Source organism: Danio rerio, chromosome 19 (assembly GCF_052040795.2).
Source record: "Danio rerio strain M-AB ecotype USA chromosome 19, GRCz13ab, whole genome shotgun sequence".
In the NCBI taxonomy this organism is placed as follows: Eukaryota; Metazoa; Chordata; class Actinopteri; order Cypriniformes; family Danionidae; genus Danio; species Danio rerio.
In genome coordinates, this window is record NC_141039.2 from 29,859,114 (window position 1) to 29,879,356 (window position 20,243).

Sequence of the window (20,243 nt, forward strand, 5' to 3'; positions counted from 1 at the left end):
CACTGAAAACTGGACTGACACTGTTTCAGTTTACTAAAATCTTTTATGTGAAGCTGCTTTGACACAATGTTCATTGTGAAAGTGCTATACAAATAAAGATGAATTGAAAAACAGATGAATCTACTAATATATATGTATTTTAATAATGCATTAGTAAATGTTGAACTATAATTAATTAGTGCTGTTTTTAAGCATTAAGTGTTGTTTTTACTTAAAATATACTATAAAAGGGTAATAAACTAGCATGTTTGCAAAATAATTCTCTAAATATTAACATATTTGGTCATTTTACAGGATTTATTGGAAGGTTAATACTATTTGTCACCACACATTTTTCTTCGTTTTATAATTATAATCAATAACATTTTATAAAACAGAATATTTTCACTTGCGAATAGATTTGTATTTTAGTTTGTTCTGATATTCATTCATTAATTTTCTTCTGGGCTTAGTCCCTTTTTTAATCTGGGGTCACCACAGCGGAATGAACCACCAACTCATCCAGCAGATGTTTTACGCAGCGAATGCCCTTCCAGCTGCAATCCGTCTCTGGGAAAAATCCATACACACTCATACACTACGAACAATTTAGCCCACCCAATTCACCTGTACCGCATGTCTTTGGACTGTAGGGGAAACCGGAACACCCAGAGGAAACCCATGTGAACACGTGGAGAACATGCAAACTCCACACTAGAGATCTGCGTGGGACTGAATTTTGAATCCCGCTCCTGCCAGGTTTTAATCCGCAGTCAGCATTTGTTGTCCCACTGTCCACCCTGCCCCGTTTTCTTACATTAAAACACTAAAGTTTCAGCATATGGAGAATGTGTGCAATGGCCATGTTCTACGGTTTCCTGTTTACTACTTTTAAAGGAAATTTTATTAAATTTTAAAACTATTTTAATTAACCAACGCTCAACGGCTTGCACCTGATTAATGTGGCTTTCCAATCGAGTGCACTTTTGTTCTTGTTTTCAGCCGTGTTATCGCACAACAACACCACCGACACTCAGTCTTTAATCTCTCACGACAGTGCAGCTGCACCGCAATCTTTACACAGATTTGCTATGAAAAAACAAGATAAGCATTCAGAGAGGAGAAGGCAGAACTTCCTGCCCTAAACTGAAACAAAAAGGCACTGCGGACAGAGAAAGAACGATAAAGCAAAGTTTGTGTTTCGTGACATTCTTTCGGCCCCATTAAGCCAGTCTGTGTAAAACAGACTGCTGTTTCCAAGATAAGAGCCTCAGTGTTTCAAAACAACATACCCGCGGTCAAACCACAGGAGCGTGATGGGAGACGTGTACCACACACACACACACATACATAGGCTCCGTGTAAATGAAGGATATGGGTCCCTGTGCACTGACCAGTAAATGTTATCGGCTGAGAGATAGGGATCTTCGGATGGTCATGACAGTTGACTGGTTGCCCGATGGTTGACTAATTAATACTGAGGTCATCAAATGAGACTTGTTCTGTTTTTATGGCAATGCTTTAATTAGTATGTTGACGATGTGCTCAGCTTTAGTTGTTAGTTCATGCTTTTGATCTCAGTCCTAATGAAAATTATAAGACTGACTAAGCTCCCTATGGTCTAAAAATAGGTGATTATGATCCAGCTTGTGATTTCTCTTCGGGGTTGTGCTTTATTTTTTCTAACCTGAACTCTTACATTCTAAATTAAATTACAAAATAAACTTTAGGTAAATATGGAACTTATTTAATTACATCAGCCACCATATGGTAAATGATGAATGTTTAGCCCATAGGGAAAATTATATTTGCTGTAACTTAGTTCAGATGAAAAACCTCTAAATGCCATCTGAAATGTTCTTCTAAAATGAACATTTTTCTCAGCATCCTATTCAATTAAATTCACCTTTATTTGTATAACGCTTTTACAATGTAGATTGTGTAAAAGCAGCTTTACATAGAAGATCATAGTAAATTGAAACAGTGTAGTTCAGTTTTCAGAGTTTAAGTTAAGTTCAGTTTAGCTCAGTTCAGTTCTCAGTTAATAATCACTACTGAGAGTCCAAATACTGAAGAGCAAATCCATCGATGCGCAGCTCTACAGATCCCGGAAAAAAATAAAATAAAAACTAGTTTTTCGAAAAAACTAGAACTAATTGAGAATGTATTGTGTACATACAAAACTAACTGAAACTAGTTAAAATTATAGCAAAAACATTCATTTTTGTTTTTGTAAATGTATTTAATACATAATCTTACTGCATGCCTCTTCAAAAGTAAATCTATTTACTTCGCACTGCCAAGTGTTTGACTTGTATGGCACCTCTGAGTCTGTAATTCTGCTGCCATTGGCCAGATCGAGCTGGTCCTCTTCCAGTCATCCTTGCTGTTGCTCCCATGACAAACACGAGTGGACCTGACAGCAGCACACAGTGACAGCATTAAATACAGTGACCTAAAATTACTACTTTAACGCATGTGTGCCCAATAATGGGTTTGATTTCTGCATTAGTGATCGCGAATTAATCTTTTTAATCAGATCTTCTAAGTGAACCGGTTGAACTAGTTCACCAAATCGAACTGAATAATTTGAAAGAATTTGCATCTCCAGGAAGCATACTTATCCACAAATGACTTACTTTTTAACATGTCTAATATCCCCCTCTGGCTCAAAATAAACCAATATACTGTTATTCAGTTATTAGAACAGTACACTGAGATCAGATTTGAGAAGCGGTGAATCGATAACACTGTGCATGCGTGATTCAGCAAATGATGAACCGAACAGTACATGATAGCCTGCTGTAACTGAACTAAACTTGAACAACTGCAGCACACACTCACCTACTCATGAAGTGTGCAGTTTTGGTTTGTTTTATGTTTCCAGATATTTGAATGTTTTATCAATTTTAAACGTTTTATCTGATGATTAAATTTTACTGTTATCCTAAACTGTTTTTATATCCGCATCTTTTTGTGTAAAACACTTTGAGAATTACGTTTTAAAGGCTTGATATAAAAATAACTTATTATTATTATTACAACATGATATATGCCTTCAGTGATTTCCAGAAAATGAATACCAAAAAAAACAACAAAAAAAAACGCGACTGGAATATCTACAGCAGTCACCGTCGTCAATCTCATATGAAGTAAGAGCTCGCGATGACATACAGTTGAAGTCAGAATTATTAGCCCTACTGTTTATTTTTTTCCCCAATTTCTGTTTAACAGAGAGAACATTTTTTTGAACACATTTCTAAACAGGATAGTTTTAATAACTCATCTCTAATAACTGATTTATTTTATCTTTGCCATGATGACAGTAAATAATATTTTACTACATATTTTTCAAGACACTTCTAAACCGCTTAAAGTGACATTTAAAGGCTTAACTAGGTTAATTAGATTAACTAGGGAGGTTAGGGTAATAAGTTATTGTATAACGATGGTTTATTCTGCAGACTTTAAAAAAATATTGCTTAAAGGCGCTAATTTTTTTTACCTCAAAATGGTTGAAAAAAAACCCCAAACAACTGCAATTAACAACTTTCACCAGAAGAAAAAATATTATCAGACATACTGTGAACATTTCCTTGCTCTGTTAAACATCATTTGGAAAATATTCAAAAAAGAAAAAAAAAAAATCAAAGGGGGCTAATAATTCTGACTACAGCTGTATGATAACATGTGAAGATGTTAGTGCTGTCCCATTTCTCAGGGGTAAAAATTGAAGCCCTTTCCCTTCACACTGTGTTTCAAGGGCCAAGGGGAAGAGGTAAAAAAATAGAATTGGGATTGGGCCCTATACACACCAAAAAAATTTGGCTGCTTCTTCAAATTACTGATTTAAAATGAGCTGAATCAACACAATTCTTGAGTTATTTGGGGGATAACTTTTTTGTTTTATGTTCAATCTACTTAAACAATTGAGTTAAGTTAATCAATTTATGTTGGGACAATTAAGGAATTGTATGGAACCCTGCAGTTTTATTTTCATTTTACATTTTTGTATTTATGAGGAAAAAAGCTTCATTATGGATGCGACGTCTCTCCCTCATGGATGTGATGGATGTGAAATTGGTACTTGTGTGACTTTGGTAAATCAAATATATTTGTTTGAGAACATTGACAGATATTTTCGAGTATTTTTACAGTCTACACAAAAACTTAGAAAGGGTTTCACTATTTTTGTAAAAAAGCCTTTTTTTCATGGCAAGGTAGACATTTGCATAAAATTGCTCTATTATATTAATTGTTATTTAATTGTTGATGAACTGTACCCTGTTGCAGAAAAAATGTGCTCAAAATGAGCTCTATAAATGATTTTGCTTGAATTTGTGAACATGAATAGAGTCTTGTAACTTTTGTTTTAAACTTTCACATTCATACAGCATTTTTTATTTAAGAGAGGAATCAAAATACTATATAAAAATGTTGTTAGCATCCAAAGGCAGAGGCGCTATCTGCAGTTTAAAAAAAAACCAAAACAGTTATGTCTACACTTTTGGCTACACAGAGGTCTGTGCAAATGACAAGGGCAATTCGGTGAATATGGAAAAGGGTTTTGAACATCTCCGATAAAGAAATGTGGATGGAACCCATTTTTATGTCGAGAGATGTGTTTGCGTATGTACTGCAGCTTGAGAGAGCCTATTTGGAAAGAAGAGCCAGCAGTGTGTTAACAAAATCTGACTCCCAAAAATCGCACTCTCCTTTGCATGCATGCACTTCACACAGATGAACGCTGAACTAACAATGTTATATCATAAGCATTTCATTGAAAATATAGTCCACAGTTAGCACTATGGAGGAATATACAGTAGAAGCTTTGTCTGATTTATAAACAGCAGCTAAATGTGTCTGGACAAAAGATTCTAAGGTTTTTATTTCTGTAAGCAGTGCAGAGTAAATGCATTCATGGACATCAGGTTGTTCTGAATGGCCCTTAGTAGACGTCTCTTACTTCAGCATGTTCTACACTTGTACATGCGCATATTAGCAATTTTCCTTCTGGGTTAACAACACACAGCAGAATTCCAGCAAATGACTGGTATGTTGCAACTTCTCATTCCAGTAAATGTCAGGAATGGGACTGGAAGGACACAAATGCAGGTTCAAATTAAAGATTTTAATGAACAGCAAAGACTGTAGTCAGGGCCACAAAATAACAGCCAAAAAATAACACAAAAATCCAAAAAGATCAAATAAATAGTCTTTAGGACCTCCTCCGTTACCAGGTTTGAAAAGAGAAAAATAAAAATTTCCGAGGGTCAAAAAACAGAGTCTCTCGGCCAGTGGCGCGCTGCACACAAGGAGAAAAAACAACAAAAAGGCCGGGGTTAAGACAGCAAAAATATAATGAGAAAAGAATGTCCTTACAAACTCCTCCGGTAGAGGGCGCACTATGGCCCGGCTGTTTTAGATGTGACCGACGAGAGCGAGCGAGGGAGAGGGGAAGTCGGACGGCAGGTGATGTCGGAGAACTCAGTGCGGAGGGGATGACGGTGCCTGAGAACAGAGGGATATGAGCCAAAATGGAACACACACAAGAAGGACAGAGCGCTAGAAGTAAGATGACGGCCAGGCGAGACACAACTGGAAGGGATAACACCAACCAACACGACAGGACTGGAGAGACAACTCGGAAGACTGTTTACACGGACTGACACACAACGATCTGACACAGGATGACACACGAGAGGGAACTAAATAGGGGAAGGAGCATAACTGAATCCAGGTGAGATTAATTAAATCATGATAATAGTAAAATAAGGTAACAAGGGGGAGGGAGGAATATTACGTTGAGCACAAGGTGACAGACCAAAACAAAACATCCACGCGTGCTAATGACATGACAACATAAACAAAGGCGGCGTGATCAAACCAGGGGTGTGACAGTACCCCCCCCCCCCTACGGGCGCCACCAGGCGCTGCAGGGAGAGGCTTACCTCGTCGCCGATGGAAATCCTCGACCAGCGCCTGATCAAGTATGTCCCGGGCTGGGACCCAACTCCTCTCCTCTGGACCATAGCCCTCCCAGTCCACTAGATACTGGAAACCCCTGCCCCTGGGTCTAACATCAAGCAACCTTCGTACTGTGTAGGCTGGTAAGCCGTCCACTAGTTGGGGGGGAGGGGGGGAAGGGGCAGAAGGGACAAGGGGGGAATACATCACAGGTTTAACCCTAGATACATGAAAAATAGGGTGTACCCGACCAAGCTTGGGGGGAAGCTTGAGCCTTACCACCACCGGACTCAAGACTTTAGTGATTTGATATGGACCAATGAACCTGGGGGCCAGCTTGCGTGAAGGCACCCTGAGAGGCAGGTCCCTGGTGGAGAGCCATACTCTTTGACCACAAATGTAATGAGGGGCAGGAGTCCGGTGTTGGTCGGCCGCTGCTTTGGTTCGTCTGCCAACTCGGACCAAGGCCTCCCTAGCTTTCCTCCAGGTGCGTCGACACCGCCGAACGAAAGCTAGGGCAGACGGAACGGCAGCTTCAGGTTCCTGTGAGGGAAACAAAGGGGGTTGGAATCCAATTGAACACTCAAATGGGGACAAACCTGTAGCTGACGACGGAAGAGAGTTGTGAGCGTACTCGACCCACGACAGTTGTTGGCACCAGGAGCTAGGATTGTGGGACGCCAGGCAGCGGAGAGTTCGTTCCAAATCCTGGTTGGCTCGTTCAGACTGCCCGTTGGTCTGAGGATGGAATCCTGATGACAGACTCGTAGAAGCCCCGATCTGTCGACAGAACTCCTTCCAAAAGCGGGAGACAAACTGGGGACCCCTGTCAGAAACCACATTAACCGGAAGACCATGAATCCGGAATACGTGATCAATCACCACTTGCGCAGTCTCCTTGGCTGAAGGAAGTTTGGGGAGGGGAATGAAATGGACTGATTTAGAGAAACGGTCCACCACCGTGAGAATGACGGTGTTTCCTTTAGATTCTGGGAGACCAGTGACAAAATCAAGGGCCACGTGTGACCATGGGCGGGACGGGATGGGTAGGGGGCGAAGCAGACCAACGGGAGGTGCATTAGAAGTCTTGTTCTGGGCACAAACAGAACAAGCCGCCACAAACTGCCTGACGTCCTTGGCCATGGATGGCCACCAGAATCGTTGGTGAATCAAAGCCAGCGATCTCCGCACTCCTGGGTGACAGGCTAGCCTGGACGAGTGTCCCCACTGGATGACCTCTGAGCGAAGTCTGGTTGGAACAAACAGACGGCCCGCTGGGACCCTCCCTGGAACTGAGATCTTTTGTATGGCCTTCTCCACCCGTCTCTCAATGTCCCAGGAGATAGACGCCACCACCATTTCTTTTGGTAAAATGGCATCAACCGATTTCTCCTTTCCTGGGACCTCAAAGAGACGGGAGAGGGCATCGGGCTTGACATTCTTGGTTCCAGGTCTGAATGATAGGGTAAATTTAAAGCGGTCAAAGAAGAGGGCCCAGCGAGCCTGTCGAGGGGTCAGCCTCCTGGCCGAACGGATATATTCGAGATTCTTGTGATCCGTCCAGACCAGGAAAGGTTGGGCTGCCCCTTCTAGCCAGTGACGCCACTCCCCCAGAGCCAGCCTGACTGCCAATAATTCTCGGTTCCCTACGTCATAATTCCGTTCCGAAGGGTTTAGGCGGTGGGAAAAGAAGGCACACGGATGTACTTTCCCGTCCAGGCAAGACCTCTGAGATAGAACTGCGCCTACCCCGACATCAGATGCATCCACCTCAACAATAAATTGTTGTTCAGGATCTGGAATGGACAAGACAGGAGCAGAGACAAAACGGGACTTCAATTCATCAAAGGCCTCCTGTGCATCACTATTCCACTTGAACCATACCTTGGGAGAGGTGAGTGCTGTTAAAGGTGCAGCAATCTGGCCAAAGTTCCTGATGAATCGCCGGTAAAAGTTTGCAAAGCCCAGGAACCGCTGCAGAGCTTTGCAAGAGTCAGGGGTTGGCCACTCGGCAACAGCCCTTATCTTACAGGGATCTGCCTGGATCTCTCCCGCTGAGATGATGAACCCCAGAAACGGAATTGACTGGGCATGGAAAACGCACTTCTCCGCCTTGACATAAAGTTGGTTCTCCAACAACCGTTGTAGCACCTGGCGTACGTGTTGAATATGTATCTGCAGGCACGGGGAAAAGATCAAAATATCATCGAGATACACAAAGACAAAACGATTAACCATGTCTCTCAACACATCATTAACCAGGGCCTGAAAGACAGCCGGGGCGTTGGTCAGACCGAACGGTAAGACCCGGTATTCAAAGTGTCCCGTAGGGGTGTTAAAGGCTGTCTTCCACTCATCCCCCTCACGTATGCGGACAAGATGGTAGGCATTCCTGAGGTCAAGTTTGGTGAAAACCTTGGCTCCCTGCAACAGCTCAAAAGCAGACGACATGAGAGGTAGGGGGTACCTGTTTTTAACGGTAATGTCGTTGAGCCCTCGATAATCAATGCATGGACGCAGGGAGCCATCCTTCTTCTTAACAAAGAAGAATCCAGCACCTGCAGGAGACGAGGAGGGTCGGATGAGACCGGTTTTAAGGGATTCATTAATGTACCTGTCCATAGCCTCTCTCTCTGGACCAGAAAGGGAAAACAAGTGTCCCTTAGGCGGAGAAGTGCCTGGGAGGAGCTCGATGGCACAATCGTATGGTCTGTGAGGCGGCAAGGAAGTGGCCCGGGACTTGTTAAACACCTGGCGCAGGCCGTGGTACTCCACCGGGACCCCAGTCAGATCAGCAGCCTCTGCCTGTAACACAGAGGACACAGAAACAGGAAAAGGGGCACTGCCCAGACAAGAAGACAAACAATACTGGCTCCAAGATAAAATGGCATTACCAGACCAATCAACATGAGGACCATGCTTTACTAACCACGGGTGCCCCAACACTATGGAGGCACTCGGGGAATCCAGAAGCAACAGAGTGGTCACCTCGTGATGATTGCCTGAAACAGTCAGGTTAATAGGAGGGGTAGAATGGGAAACAGTGGTTATAAGGGAGCCGTTGAGGGAGCGAGCAGGGATAGGATCAGGAAGAGGGATAGCAGGAATTCCCCACAAAGCAGCTAGGGAGGAGTCCATAAAATTTCCTTCAGCCCCCGAGTCAACCAGGGCTGAACAAGAATTAGAGGAATCACTGAAGTGTACAGAAACAGGAAGAAGAGTGCGGGAGGAAGAGTGTAGGAAAGGGGTAGTGCTCACCAGTATCCCCCTCTTCACTGGTGAGGCTTGACGTTTGAGTGGGCAGGCTACAGCAAAATGTCCAGGCTTCCCACAGTAAAGGCAGAGTCCCTGGACGAAGCGTTGCTGTCTCTGTAGTGGGGTAAGACGAAGACGCCCTACTTGCATGGGCTCCGGATCCATTGGAGCAAAACCAGATGCTTCTGCAGCCAAGACTGGACGGGAATCCTCCACTCTCCATGGGGGGCGAACCGTTAGACGCTGACGACGACGATGGAGACGTCCCTCAATCCGCAGGGCCATGTTAACTAGGTCATCAAGGTCCTGGGGAAGATCCTGTGTGGCCAGCTCGTCCTGAATGTCATCCTGTAACCCGGCGCGGAACATAGACCTGCACGCGCCCTCGTTCAAGTCACAGGAGGCCGCTAGAGTCTTGAAGGCGATGGCATATTCAGTAACGGATTGTCCTGCCTGGCGTAGGCGTGCCAGCTGGTCCGCTGCTTCCTGGCCCCGGACTGATCGGTCAAATAATCTCACCATTTCTTGGCGAAAGTCTTCAAACGAAGCACAGCAAGGGGCTCTAGTCTCTCACACTGACGTTCCCCAGTCGCGAGCTTTACCGGTGAGGAGGGTCAATACAAACGCCACTTTAGATTCCTCAGATGCATAAGTGCGTGGTTGTAAGGTGAAAACCACTGCACACTGAGACAAGAAGGCTCTACAGGAATTAGGGTCTCCGTTGTAGGGTGGAGGGTTGTTGCAACGGGGCTCCGGATCATGATGACGGAGAGGACCCCCCTGGGCTGCCTCATGCTGTAGGTCCTGGACGAGTGCAGTTAGCTCTGCCACTTGATTGGCCAGGAATTCCACCTCCCTGGTGGTGTTGGTTAATCTAGCCTCATGCTGGCCTAAGAGTGCACCTTGCTGGGTGACTGCAGTTCTGACCGTGTCTGAACCCGCTGCGTCCATTCTCTGGTCAGATCGTACTGTCAGGAATGGGACTGGAAGGACACAAATGCAGGTTCAAATTAAAGATTTTAATGAACAGCAAAGACTGTAGTCAGGGCCACAAAATAACAGCCAAAAAATAACACAAAAATCCAAAAAGATCAAATAAATAGTCTTTAGGACCTCCTCCGTTACCGGGTTTGAAAAGAGAAAAATAAAAATTTCCGAGGGTCAAAAAACAGAGTCTCTCGGCCAGTGGCGCGCTGCACACAAGGAGAAAAAACAACAAAAAGGCCGGGGTTAAGACAGCAAAAATATAATGAGAAAAGAATGTCCTTACAAACTCCTCCGGTAGAGGGCGCACTATGGCCCGGCTGTTTTAGATGTGACCGACGAGAGCGAGCGAGGGAGAGGGGAAGTCGGACGGCAGGTGATGTCGGAGAACTCAGTGCGGAGGGGATGACGGTGCCTGAGAACAGAGGGATATGAGCCAAAATGGAACACACACAAGAAGGACAGAGCGCTAGAAGTAAGATGACGGCCAGGCGAGACACAACTGGAAGGGATAACACCAACCAACACGACAGGACTGGAGAGACAACTCGGAAGACTGTTTACACGGACTGACACACAACGATCTGACACAGGATGACACACGAGAGGGAACTAAATAGGGGAAGGAGCATAACTGAATCCAGGTGAGATTAATTAAATCATGATAATAGTAAAATAAGGTAACAAGGGGGAGGGAGGAATATTACGTTGAGCACAAGGTGACAGACCAAAACAAAACATCCACGCGTGCTAATGACATGACAACATAAACAAAGGCGGCGTGATCAAACCAGGGGTGTGACAGTAAATTGATAGATATTTGCCTGGTAGTTAAAAATGGGCTTGTTCAGACAAGATCTCTTTACGGTAAAATACTGTTATTTTTCTAGAAAAATCTATAAGTGTGAAAGTGGCTACTTTGTAAACATTCCAAGTAAATTTAAACATTAGTAGCTTAAAAAGATAGTTTTATTTTACATTGGATTATTCAATTTGTGTACTGCAACACAGTTAAAAACTAAAGTACAGTTTATGTTATGGCCCGTTTCCACTGAGTGGTACAGTACGGTACAGTTCGGTTTTATGGCCGTTTCCACTGTCAAAAGGCGTACCATACCTTACCGTACCATACCACTTTTTCGGCACCCTTTCGAAAGGGTACCAAACACGGGGAAAGGGTACCAAAAGGTGGAGCTAGACCCGCAGCTGAACGCTATTGGTTTACAGAGATACGTCATTCGCTTACACAACAAGCCAGAATGAAAACAAAAGAGCAGCCATGTTTAAAATACACAGCCGAGAGATTACAGTGGAATTATATATACATATAATAACGTGCCATGGTCGAACTGGGCTCAAACAAACCTTGTCGTCGTCTTGATGCACAGCCACAAAGCACACAGAAGTACACATAGCTCCATTTTGTTTATAAAACGAACGCTACAGGGCGGTATGATGCCATACCTTTTCGCTACCATACCATACTGCTTTCCTCAGTGTGGACGGCTTTCCCGCTGTTACCAGTTTGTCTAATTAGCTAACTATGTACGTCGGCAGAGTTGAGATGCAGAGAGTAGTTGACTACAATGATTGGGTTCGAGTCCGGCGAAGTTCCAGAAAGTTGGTAAGACACAAACAGAAGCCAAAAAACTAAATAAACAAGTAAATAACAGGGTGAGAATGTGGTAAAATCTTTAATTGTGATAAAAATCAGGCGAGGGCTTTTCTTTTTTGGCATTGCTTTTTAAAACTGTCGGTTGGGTTTAGGGAAGTGGGTGTGCAAGTCAAATCGATTGAGATCTGAAAAAGCGTACACAGCGGCCTCTGGTGGATTCGTGAAAATAAATACGGCAAAAAAACAGCTCCTGAGACATATTTGGCGCTCATCAGAATTGTATATGGGGTAGGTTTTCAGAAAGAGCCTGGGTTGATTATTGCATACTTCTGCTTTGTCTTTCAATTGCTGCATTTGGCTGCAAATCCATTACAATGGAGAACTTATGAAAATAATATGCCTATATTGTAATTTATGTTCATTTTATATTCTGTGAGCTTTATCTGTATGCATTTAATACACAATATACACTTTATTGTAGTGTACTACAATACGCACTGTACGATCTTGTACTGTACAATATACAATAAATCGCATACATAGTATTTAGCAAGCTCCAAGAGTTCCAGTCTCTATACTTGGATTCCCCTCACCCAAATGTTAGTACTATTTATTATGAAATGCTCTTAACATGCTGTTTAATCTTAATGTAAATGAAAAAATTATATTAAAGTTAATATTATAAAGTTATTATTTATTTAAACAGTCTAAGCTAGTAACACTTAAATTTAGGTCAAAATTCATGATGTTAATTACTGGCTTATTACCTGCTTACTGTTGCTATATTAACTGTTCATTAGTAGATAATGCACAATTTTATTCTGCATCCCTAATCCTACTCAAATCCTAAACCTCACATCTATCTTACTATTAATTAACTGCTAATTAGTCATTTATTTAGCTATTAGTGTTAGTAAAGGGTTTGTTAATACTGTGAATTGTGATCTAAACTAAAGTGTGACAAAATAAATTACATTTTTCATTCCCTGCCGCGTTCTAGAAAATGTATGATTATGTTTTGCTGCTCTCGCTGTATTTTTACAACTGTTGCTAAATTAACAGTGTCATATGCAGCTCTTGTAGCACTTCATGTCCTCAGTCAGGGAGCGAATCAAGACGCACAAAGCAGATAGGGCTTGAATGAAGCGTGTTTGGATCCAGAAATAAATATTAGAGGATACAGCGCCAAAAGATCATTACCATAAACAACCCTGAGCACTTGTGGTGTGTAAAGCTCCATTGGTTTAATATTCTGCTCACTCACTTCAAACTGTGGAAACAATAAAATGCTGCAACTGTTGTCAATATATATTTCAGTCCAGTTGGAACCAAGCCAGAGTCTGGAACTGGATCATGGTCTGCTATTTAGGAAACCCCTATTGAGGCTGTGCAATAATCATGTGGTGGTTTAGCAATGATCACAAAATCTGACCAGCATATATATACATTTCTGAGCATGAAAGAATGACAGCCTGAGCTCACGAGAAAACGTAAGTATTTTACGCTTTGTCAGTTTAGTGGCTAACTCAAGTTCAGTCATTTGAATATGTATGATTTTAAAAAGAAGACGTGGCACCCAACACCACCCCAAAACCCAACCATCATTGGGTGATGAGCAAATCGTACTAAATTGTACGAATTTGATCACACGAATTCATACAAATTAGCCACTAAATCAAAAAGTTACAAATTGCCATGAGATTGCGTTGAGAAAGATGTTTCCTAGCAGGCACACATTATAAGATGTTAATATTACATGTAGGTTAGATTTAAGGCTGATTTCTACTTCTGCGTCAAGTGCACGCATATGCTCTGGTGCAGACTTTGTGGGGTCGCAAAGCCCTCGCCATGGCTGACATCGACGCGGACACGCACCTTTCAAAAACTTTAACTACACATTGCAACGAGCCATAGCGCAAGCTCTGTAATTGGTCGACTTTGTACTGTGTGTGGGCGGTGCTGAGAGCTACAAGCTCAATAGAGCGAGTGTTTACAAGTGCCAAGTCTTGTCAAGGAGCTTCAGATGGAAACTTTGTGTTTACCTTAAGATTAAATTTGTTGCACGTCAGCCAGTTCGCGCCTTTGAATGAGCGAGTTTTAGCTACTTGTAGCGTTCAAAAAAAAAAAAAAAAACTAAATACCCTCAAAGAAACTCGACACCAAGTTTCTTTGAGTTTCTGCTACAGTTTCAGAAGTGTTATCTCAGAGCAACACTAACAGCATGAAGAAGTATAAATGTGGGTCACGCCGATCAATCGATGCAGAAGTATAAATCAGCCTTTAGGTTGTGACATCAGGTGGCCAAAATTCAATGTCTAGCCAATGTTTAAGGACAACATTATTTTGATGTCCAATAACAACTTCATTTTAGGTTGTGTTGGAGAGTGACTAAAATCCAACATTGAGCCAACATCTTAAACTAACACCATATTGAAGTCAAATACTGACATTTATCATCGGGTAAGTCAACCAAAATCCAGCGTCTGATAATGTTATAATGGTAACGTTCACACAACGTCAAGCTGAAAAATCATTAGATGTTGATATTTGGTTGATTTTAGGTTGAATGTTGAACATTGATGTTGACCCGACAATGGTTTCTGACATCAACTCGATTTTCATTTCCAAACAAAATGCAAAGTCCCCACAACGCTGGGGTACAACATCAATTGGACGTCAAGTTGATATCCTGTGCCTGCTGGTTGGGACACAAGTAAAGTCTGGTTTATACTTCTGCGTCGTGTGATTGCCGTGACCCATGGAACCAGTGCATGTGCAACAACTTTAATCATAAGTTAAACACAATTCAAACGTCTCCATCTGAAGCTCCTTTACATGACTTGTAAACACTCACTCCATCAGACTCGCAGCTCTCAGCACTGCCCATGCTTGTCACCACTACCAAGCCAACTAATCACAGAGTTTGCGATTAGCAACGTTGCAACGTGTAGTTACATTTTTTTAAGAGGTAAGCGTCAGCGATGGCTATGCGATTGTGCGCAGGCTGCATGGAGCATATATGTTTGCTTGACGCAGAAGTATAAATCAGTCTTAAAAGCCTCACAAAGGAAATATTTGCAATTTCATTGTAGATCTATAATGATAATGTTATTATCCACACAGAACAAATTTGAGGATGTTTCATTGATGCAGCAGAACATTTTTAAATAACTAGATTTTTAAAATAATTATTACTGATACAGTATGCGTATCTGTCCACATCACCCATCCCTAATCTGAATATTTTTTATAGGATCTATAGGAGAATTTACTCTCACTGTGTTGTTCAATAAATCCAACTGATTTCCCAAAGTCCATAAGTAATCATAATATAAAATAATTACAATATTAATTGTAGCCAAATATTTTTTTTTCACAGCCATAATGAAAAATTGTTACCACAGAAGATAGCTTTTTTGCCAAATAATTTGATCCACTGATCAAGTTTAGTCTTCCCATATTTATTTAACATATCTTTTATTTTACTTATTTAATTATATCTGAAGTTTTTTAAAAGGCAAACAATGAGCATGTCACTGCTTCTGCCAACTACAGTATGTTCTGTGTACATATTGTCTATTAAAATACATCCAATATGGTCAGTTTAAACACAAACCATAGAAACCTACAGAAAACTCCCACCGTTTAAGCCCATCATTCAAACAATTCATTATGTAAATGTGTGTAAATATAGATTAATAAAATGTTTAGATTAATTTCAGTAATGTTGTTTAACAATATGTAAATCTTTACATTATTTATGCCCAATGGTTTGTAATAAAATATTTTCTCTCATTGAGTAACTATATAATAGACCTACTATAGCTTTGGTTACCAAATAGATGGTTTGCATTGGATTTGAATATGCATTGTACACCTTAAATAAAAGGTTAAAAGTTATTCGGTTATGTATTAGTTAATATAACCTCCAAATCATTCCACATAAATCTGCGTTTTTATTTTATTATTATTATTTGTTGTTATTTTACGATCTAATCTATATTTTATTTAGATTCTTTCTGACTGGCCCATAAGATTTGCACATCTCTAATAGAGACTGATGCGTAAATACTTTGGGTTTTAGTTCCAAATCGTAGTTACAGGTTTCTGACATCTAGTTGACTCCAATGAAATGGTCAAGTTTACCACATTAGATTGTGCCAAAAAAATTACTTTATTGCCTTGCGGCAACAGGGTTTACAGAGCAGTCCAAGCGCAGCGACTGCAATAATCTACAAACCCATTACACATAAACACAGACAACTGAGCATCTGGTGAGAGAGAAAGAGAGTCAGAGAGAGAACGAGTGAAACAGCAGGTGAAAATGAGGGTTGCAGAAGTGCAGCTCTCAGAAGCGGCTCTTTCACCAGAGAGATTCACACAATCTGCCACTGAGAGAAAAAGACCCACACACACACACACACACACACACACACACACACACACACACACACACACACACACACACACACACACACACACACACACACACACACACACACACAGCATCTCTCATTGACCAAAACCCCATTTCTGCAGCGCTGCCACAACCACAACTGTGGGACGAGAGAGGAAAATGACTAGCCTCTTAAAATAGGAACAAAACAAAAACATTTTAAAGGGATAGTTCACCCTAAAATGAATCATTTACTCACCCTCATGGAATTCTAAACCTCAGACTGTCATTATTCTGGAGAAGTTCACCCTAAAATGAATCATTTACTCACCATTGAGAATCGCAAACCTCTGACTGTCATTCTTCTGAAGAAGTTCTGAAGGTATACCATTACAATGAATGAATTCTGAAGCTTTTGATCTTAAAGACGGACAAAAGTTTCCACAGAAGTCATATGACATCCTGGTACGAGAAAGTCCTTATTTACTAATAATATTTCCGACTTGTGACCTATTTACCATGGTGAACTGAAAGAATCATTAATAAGAATCAAACTCATTTTGTGAATTGATTCAAACTATTAACTGAAAACTAATTCAAAAGAACTGAAATCTCTCAAATATTGACTTATATTACATCTTTTACAAAATGACTAGAAATGATTTTACAATGTTTTCGTTTTCAGAAGCATAAGTCTTTAAAAAAGCATCTCTTGCTTTGTGTTTTACAGGGAAACAAAATCTGGCTTAAAGCAACATGAAGGGGAGTAAATGACAAAGATATCCAAACAAACAGTGACTTTCAACTGCAAATATCCTCATAATTGTGCATTATAAACATAGTGAAGTAAAGAATTTCTAATCAACTGAATTTTTTGAATTGATTCCTTTGTCATTTTGTAGAAACAAGACAAATGCTTAGTAAATACTGAGATGGACCTTTTTCTGTTTATTGGTTGGTGGTTGGACTAAGAATGATAAAACATGAATAATTGTCTATCCCTCCCTAATATGATTTTTGCTGAAACGCTAGTTAAAAAAAGACGCTTATCTGCACGAGTGAGGTTGTCCTCTGTAAATAATTTCAATGTCCTCTGACCTTCACCACAAGATGTGCTTGTTTAGTTTATTAATGAACCATGACATATAGTTGAAAAAAATTCTGTTAAATTTTAATTCTTTGTTTAAACATTTCCCAAGTAATGTTAAATGAATATAAGTTTTTGTTTCAACATGTTGTTAAACATAATAATATTATCAACTAATTTCTTTTGTCTTTGCCATAATGACAGTACATAATTTTCATTTTCATTTTCATGCTTATTCCCCTTATTAATCCGAGGTCGCCACAGCGGAATGAACCGCCAACTTATCCAGCATGTTTTTACGCAGTGGATGCTCTTCCAGCCGCAACTCATCTCTGGGAAAAGTACATCATATTTTACTTTTTTTTTCTCTCAAGATACTAGTATTTTGCTTAAAGTGCACTTTAAAGGCTTTATTAGATTAATTAGGCCAACTATGGACAAGTCAATAGATAGTTTTTTTTCTGTAGCCAATTGAGAAAAAAAAATATGAATTTATAAAGAAAGCTAATAATGTTGATCTAAAATTACTAATTGATAGGTTTTTATTTTAAAAAATGATATACAGTGCTCAGCATAATTGAGTACAGCCCATTTTAAAAATTTATATTTTGATCCATTTCTCAGTGAATACAGGCAACGTATTTTTGGTGCATTTAAACAAAACAGATTTATTAAACAGATTTTTTTTTCAAATAATATTTAATACAATTAAATTCAAGCAAAATATAAAAAAAAACAACCCAAAAAATTTCAACACGTTAACATTTTTTTTACTTCTCTTGATTCTTTTAATTTCTACTTAATGTTTTTCTATAACATATACATTTGGGTGTACTATAGTTTTTGGAGCGTTATCGTAAGTTATTTTGTTAGATAATCTCCAGAATCGGCTTCAGTACTGGCTAATCTAATGTAAATGCACAAATATAATATTGTATAGCTTCCAATTAAAAATATGAATTTAAAAAGAGAGATTTGTGAGGGGTGTACTTAAATATGCTGAGCACTGTATATAATATAAATATAATATAATATAATATAATATAATATAATATAATATAATATAATATAATATAATATAATATAATATAATAATATAGATTGTACAATATACAGTTAAAATCAGATTTATAAGCCCCCTTGTTTTTTTTGTTTTTTTTAATATTTCCTAAATGATGTTTAACTGAGCAAGGAGATTTTCACAGTAGGTCTGATATTTTTTATCTTCGGGAGAAAGACTTGTTTTATTTTGGCTTTAAAAACATTTTAAAGTCAAAATTATTAGCCCCTTTAAGCTATTTTTTTCGATAGTCACAGAACAAACCATCATTATACAATAACTTGCCTAATTACCCTAACCTGCCTAGTTAACTAAATTAACCTAGTTGTTAAGCCTTTGAATGTCACTTTAAGCTGTATCGAAGTGTCTTGAAAATATCTAATCAAATATTATTTACTGTCATCATGGCAAAGATAAAATAAATTAGTTATTAGAGATGAGTTTTTAAAACTATCATGTTTAGAATTGTGTTGAAAAAAATCTCTCTGTTAAACAGAAATTAGTGAAAAAAATAAACAGGGGCTGCTAATAATTCTGACTTCATCTGTATGACCAAATCTACAGAACATGAGGTAAAGCTGTGATTTTAAATTCAACTGTTGAGTCACAACTTAATACCCCTACAGCAGAACCAACCAAGATCTCCTAACTTAAACAGACAGTTCATCCAAAACAGAAATGTACTCATCAATCACGTCACAAACCTTTATGAGTTTCTTCCTTCTGTTGAACACAAAAGAAGATATTTTAAAAAGTGCCATTTGACTTCCATAGTAGAAAAAAACCAATAGTATACTAAAAAAAGATTCTTAATTTACAGTATATGGGCTGAATTTAAACAAACAAATAAAATATAGTAATACTCAACTTAATTTGTTTGTTTAAATTTAGCTTGTGCAAATTGTCTGTAACCACTTACCTTAAAACAAATGAGTAAATCCAAAAATCTTTTTTTTTTTTCACAGTACAGAAGTCAATGATTAGTTTGTCTGCTTCCTTTAAAATATCTAATCTTCTGTTCAACAGAAAAAAGAAACTCACAAAGCTTTAAAACCACTTGATGGAATAAATAGTAAATAAATCAATTTCTAATTTGGGGTGGTGAACTATCCCTTTAACAAGCACCATGCTCCAACAAACACAGAAAAGTACCAAAAGTGTAGACGGACTCACCAGCCCAGAGGCGAAAAACACGGCGAGCAGTGCCAGGCACGCTCCCATCACGATGAGCAACAGGAACACGATGAGTGGATGCTGCTGGCTCATTCGGTAGTAGGACTCGTAGACCCAATCTGGAGACTTCAGCCCGCAGGACGACACCCCCATGTCCTCGGGACCCTCCAGCAGGTAAGCGGTCTGTTGGAACATAGGGTCTTGCTGGACCCCTGAGACCTCCTCGTCGTCCTCGTCCTGCTGCTTGTGTCGCTCCGGCTCGTCCTCTTCTGTGAGGGTGCTCAGCTGCGGCGGGTGGGACAGATGCGTCCCGCGCCAGGGCAGGAGAGAGAGCGCTGCCGCACGCAGCATTCTCCAGCCAACATGATGAACTGAGCAGCGGAGATCGACTGAGGCACACACACACCAGTGAGAGAGAGAGAGAGAGAGAGAGGAGGAGGAGGAGAGAGAGAGAGAAAGAGAGAGAGCGATACACAGAGAGAGAGAGAGAACACGAGTACACAAGCAGCTCTCTGAAGTGACTTTCTGGAGAGAGGAAGAAAAAGTCTTCAAAAGAATGTGGAAGGAAGAGAAGAGGAAAAGGGAGGAGAGAGGAAAGGGAGTGGCAGAGGCTCAATGGAGATCCAGCAAGGCACAGTAATGTCTGCTGTACAGCGTGTGGCAGGTTCAGTGAGATGAGTTCATGAAGAGATGACTGATTATAGACACCCAGAGGAACATGCGCTTG

At 40.3% G+C, this 20,243-nt stretch overlaps 1 protein-coding gene across 3 annotated transcripts in view; it reads right to left on the reverse strand.

Moving 5' to 3' along the window:
• adcy2b (adenylate cyclase 2b (brain)) overlaps positions 1 to 19,907 on the reverse strand; it is a 167,732-nt gene extending 147,825 nt beyond the window's left edge. For 2 of the 3 annotated variants that reach the window (XR_015515971.1, XM_087294514.1), the window contains exon 1: positions 19,517 to 19,907. Coding sequence is in view for 2 of the 3 variants with exons in the window: in XM_087294514.1 (XP_087150640.1) it covers positions 19,517 to 19,867 (351 nt within the window). In the remaining variant the exon portion in view is untranslated. The remainder of the gene's footprint in view (positions 1 to 19,516) is intronic. The other variant, NM_001099987.1, reaches the window with a different exon arrangement.
• Between the last annotated feature and the right edge of the window lie 336 nt (positions 19,908 to 20,243).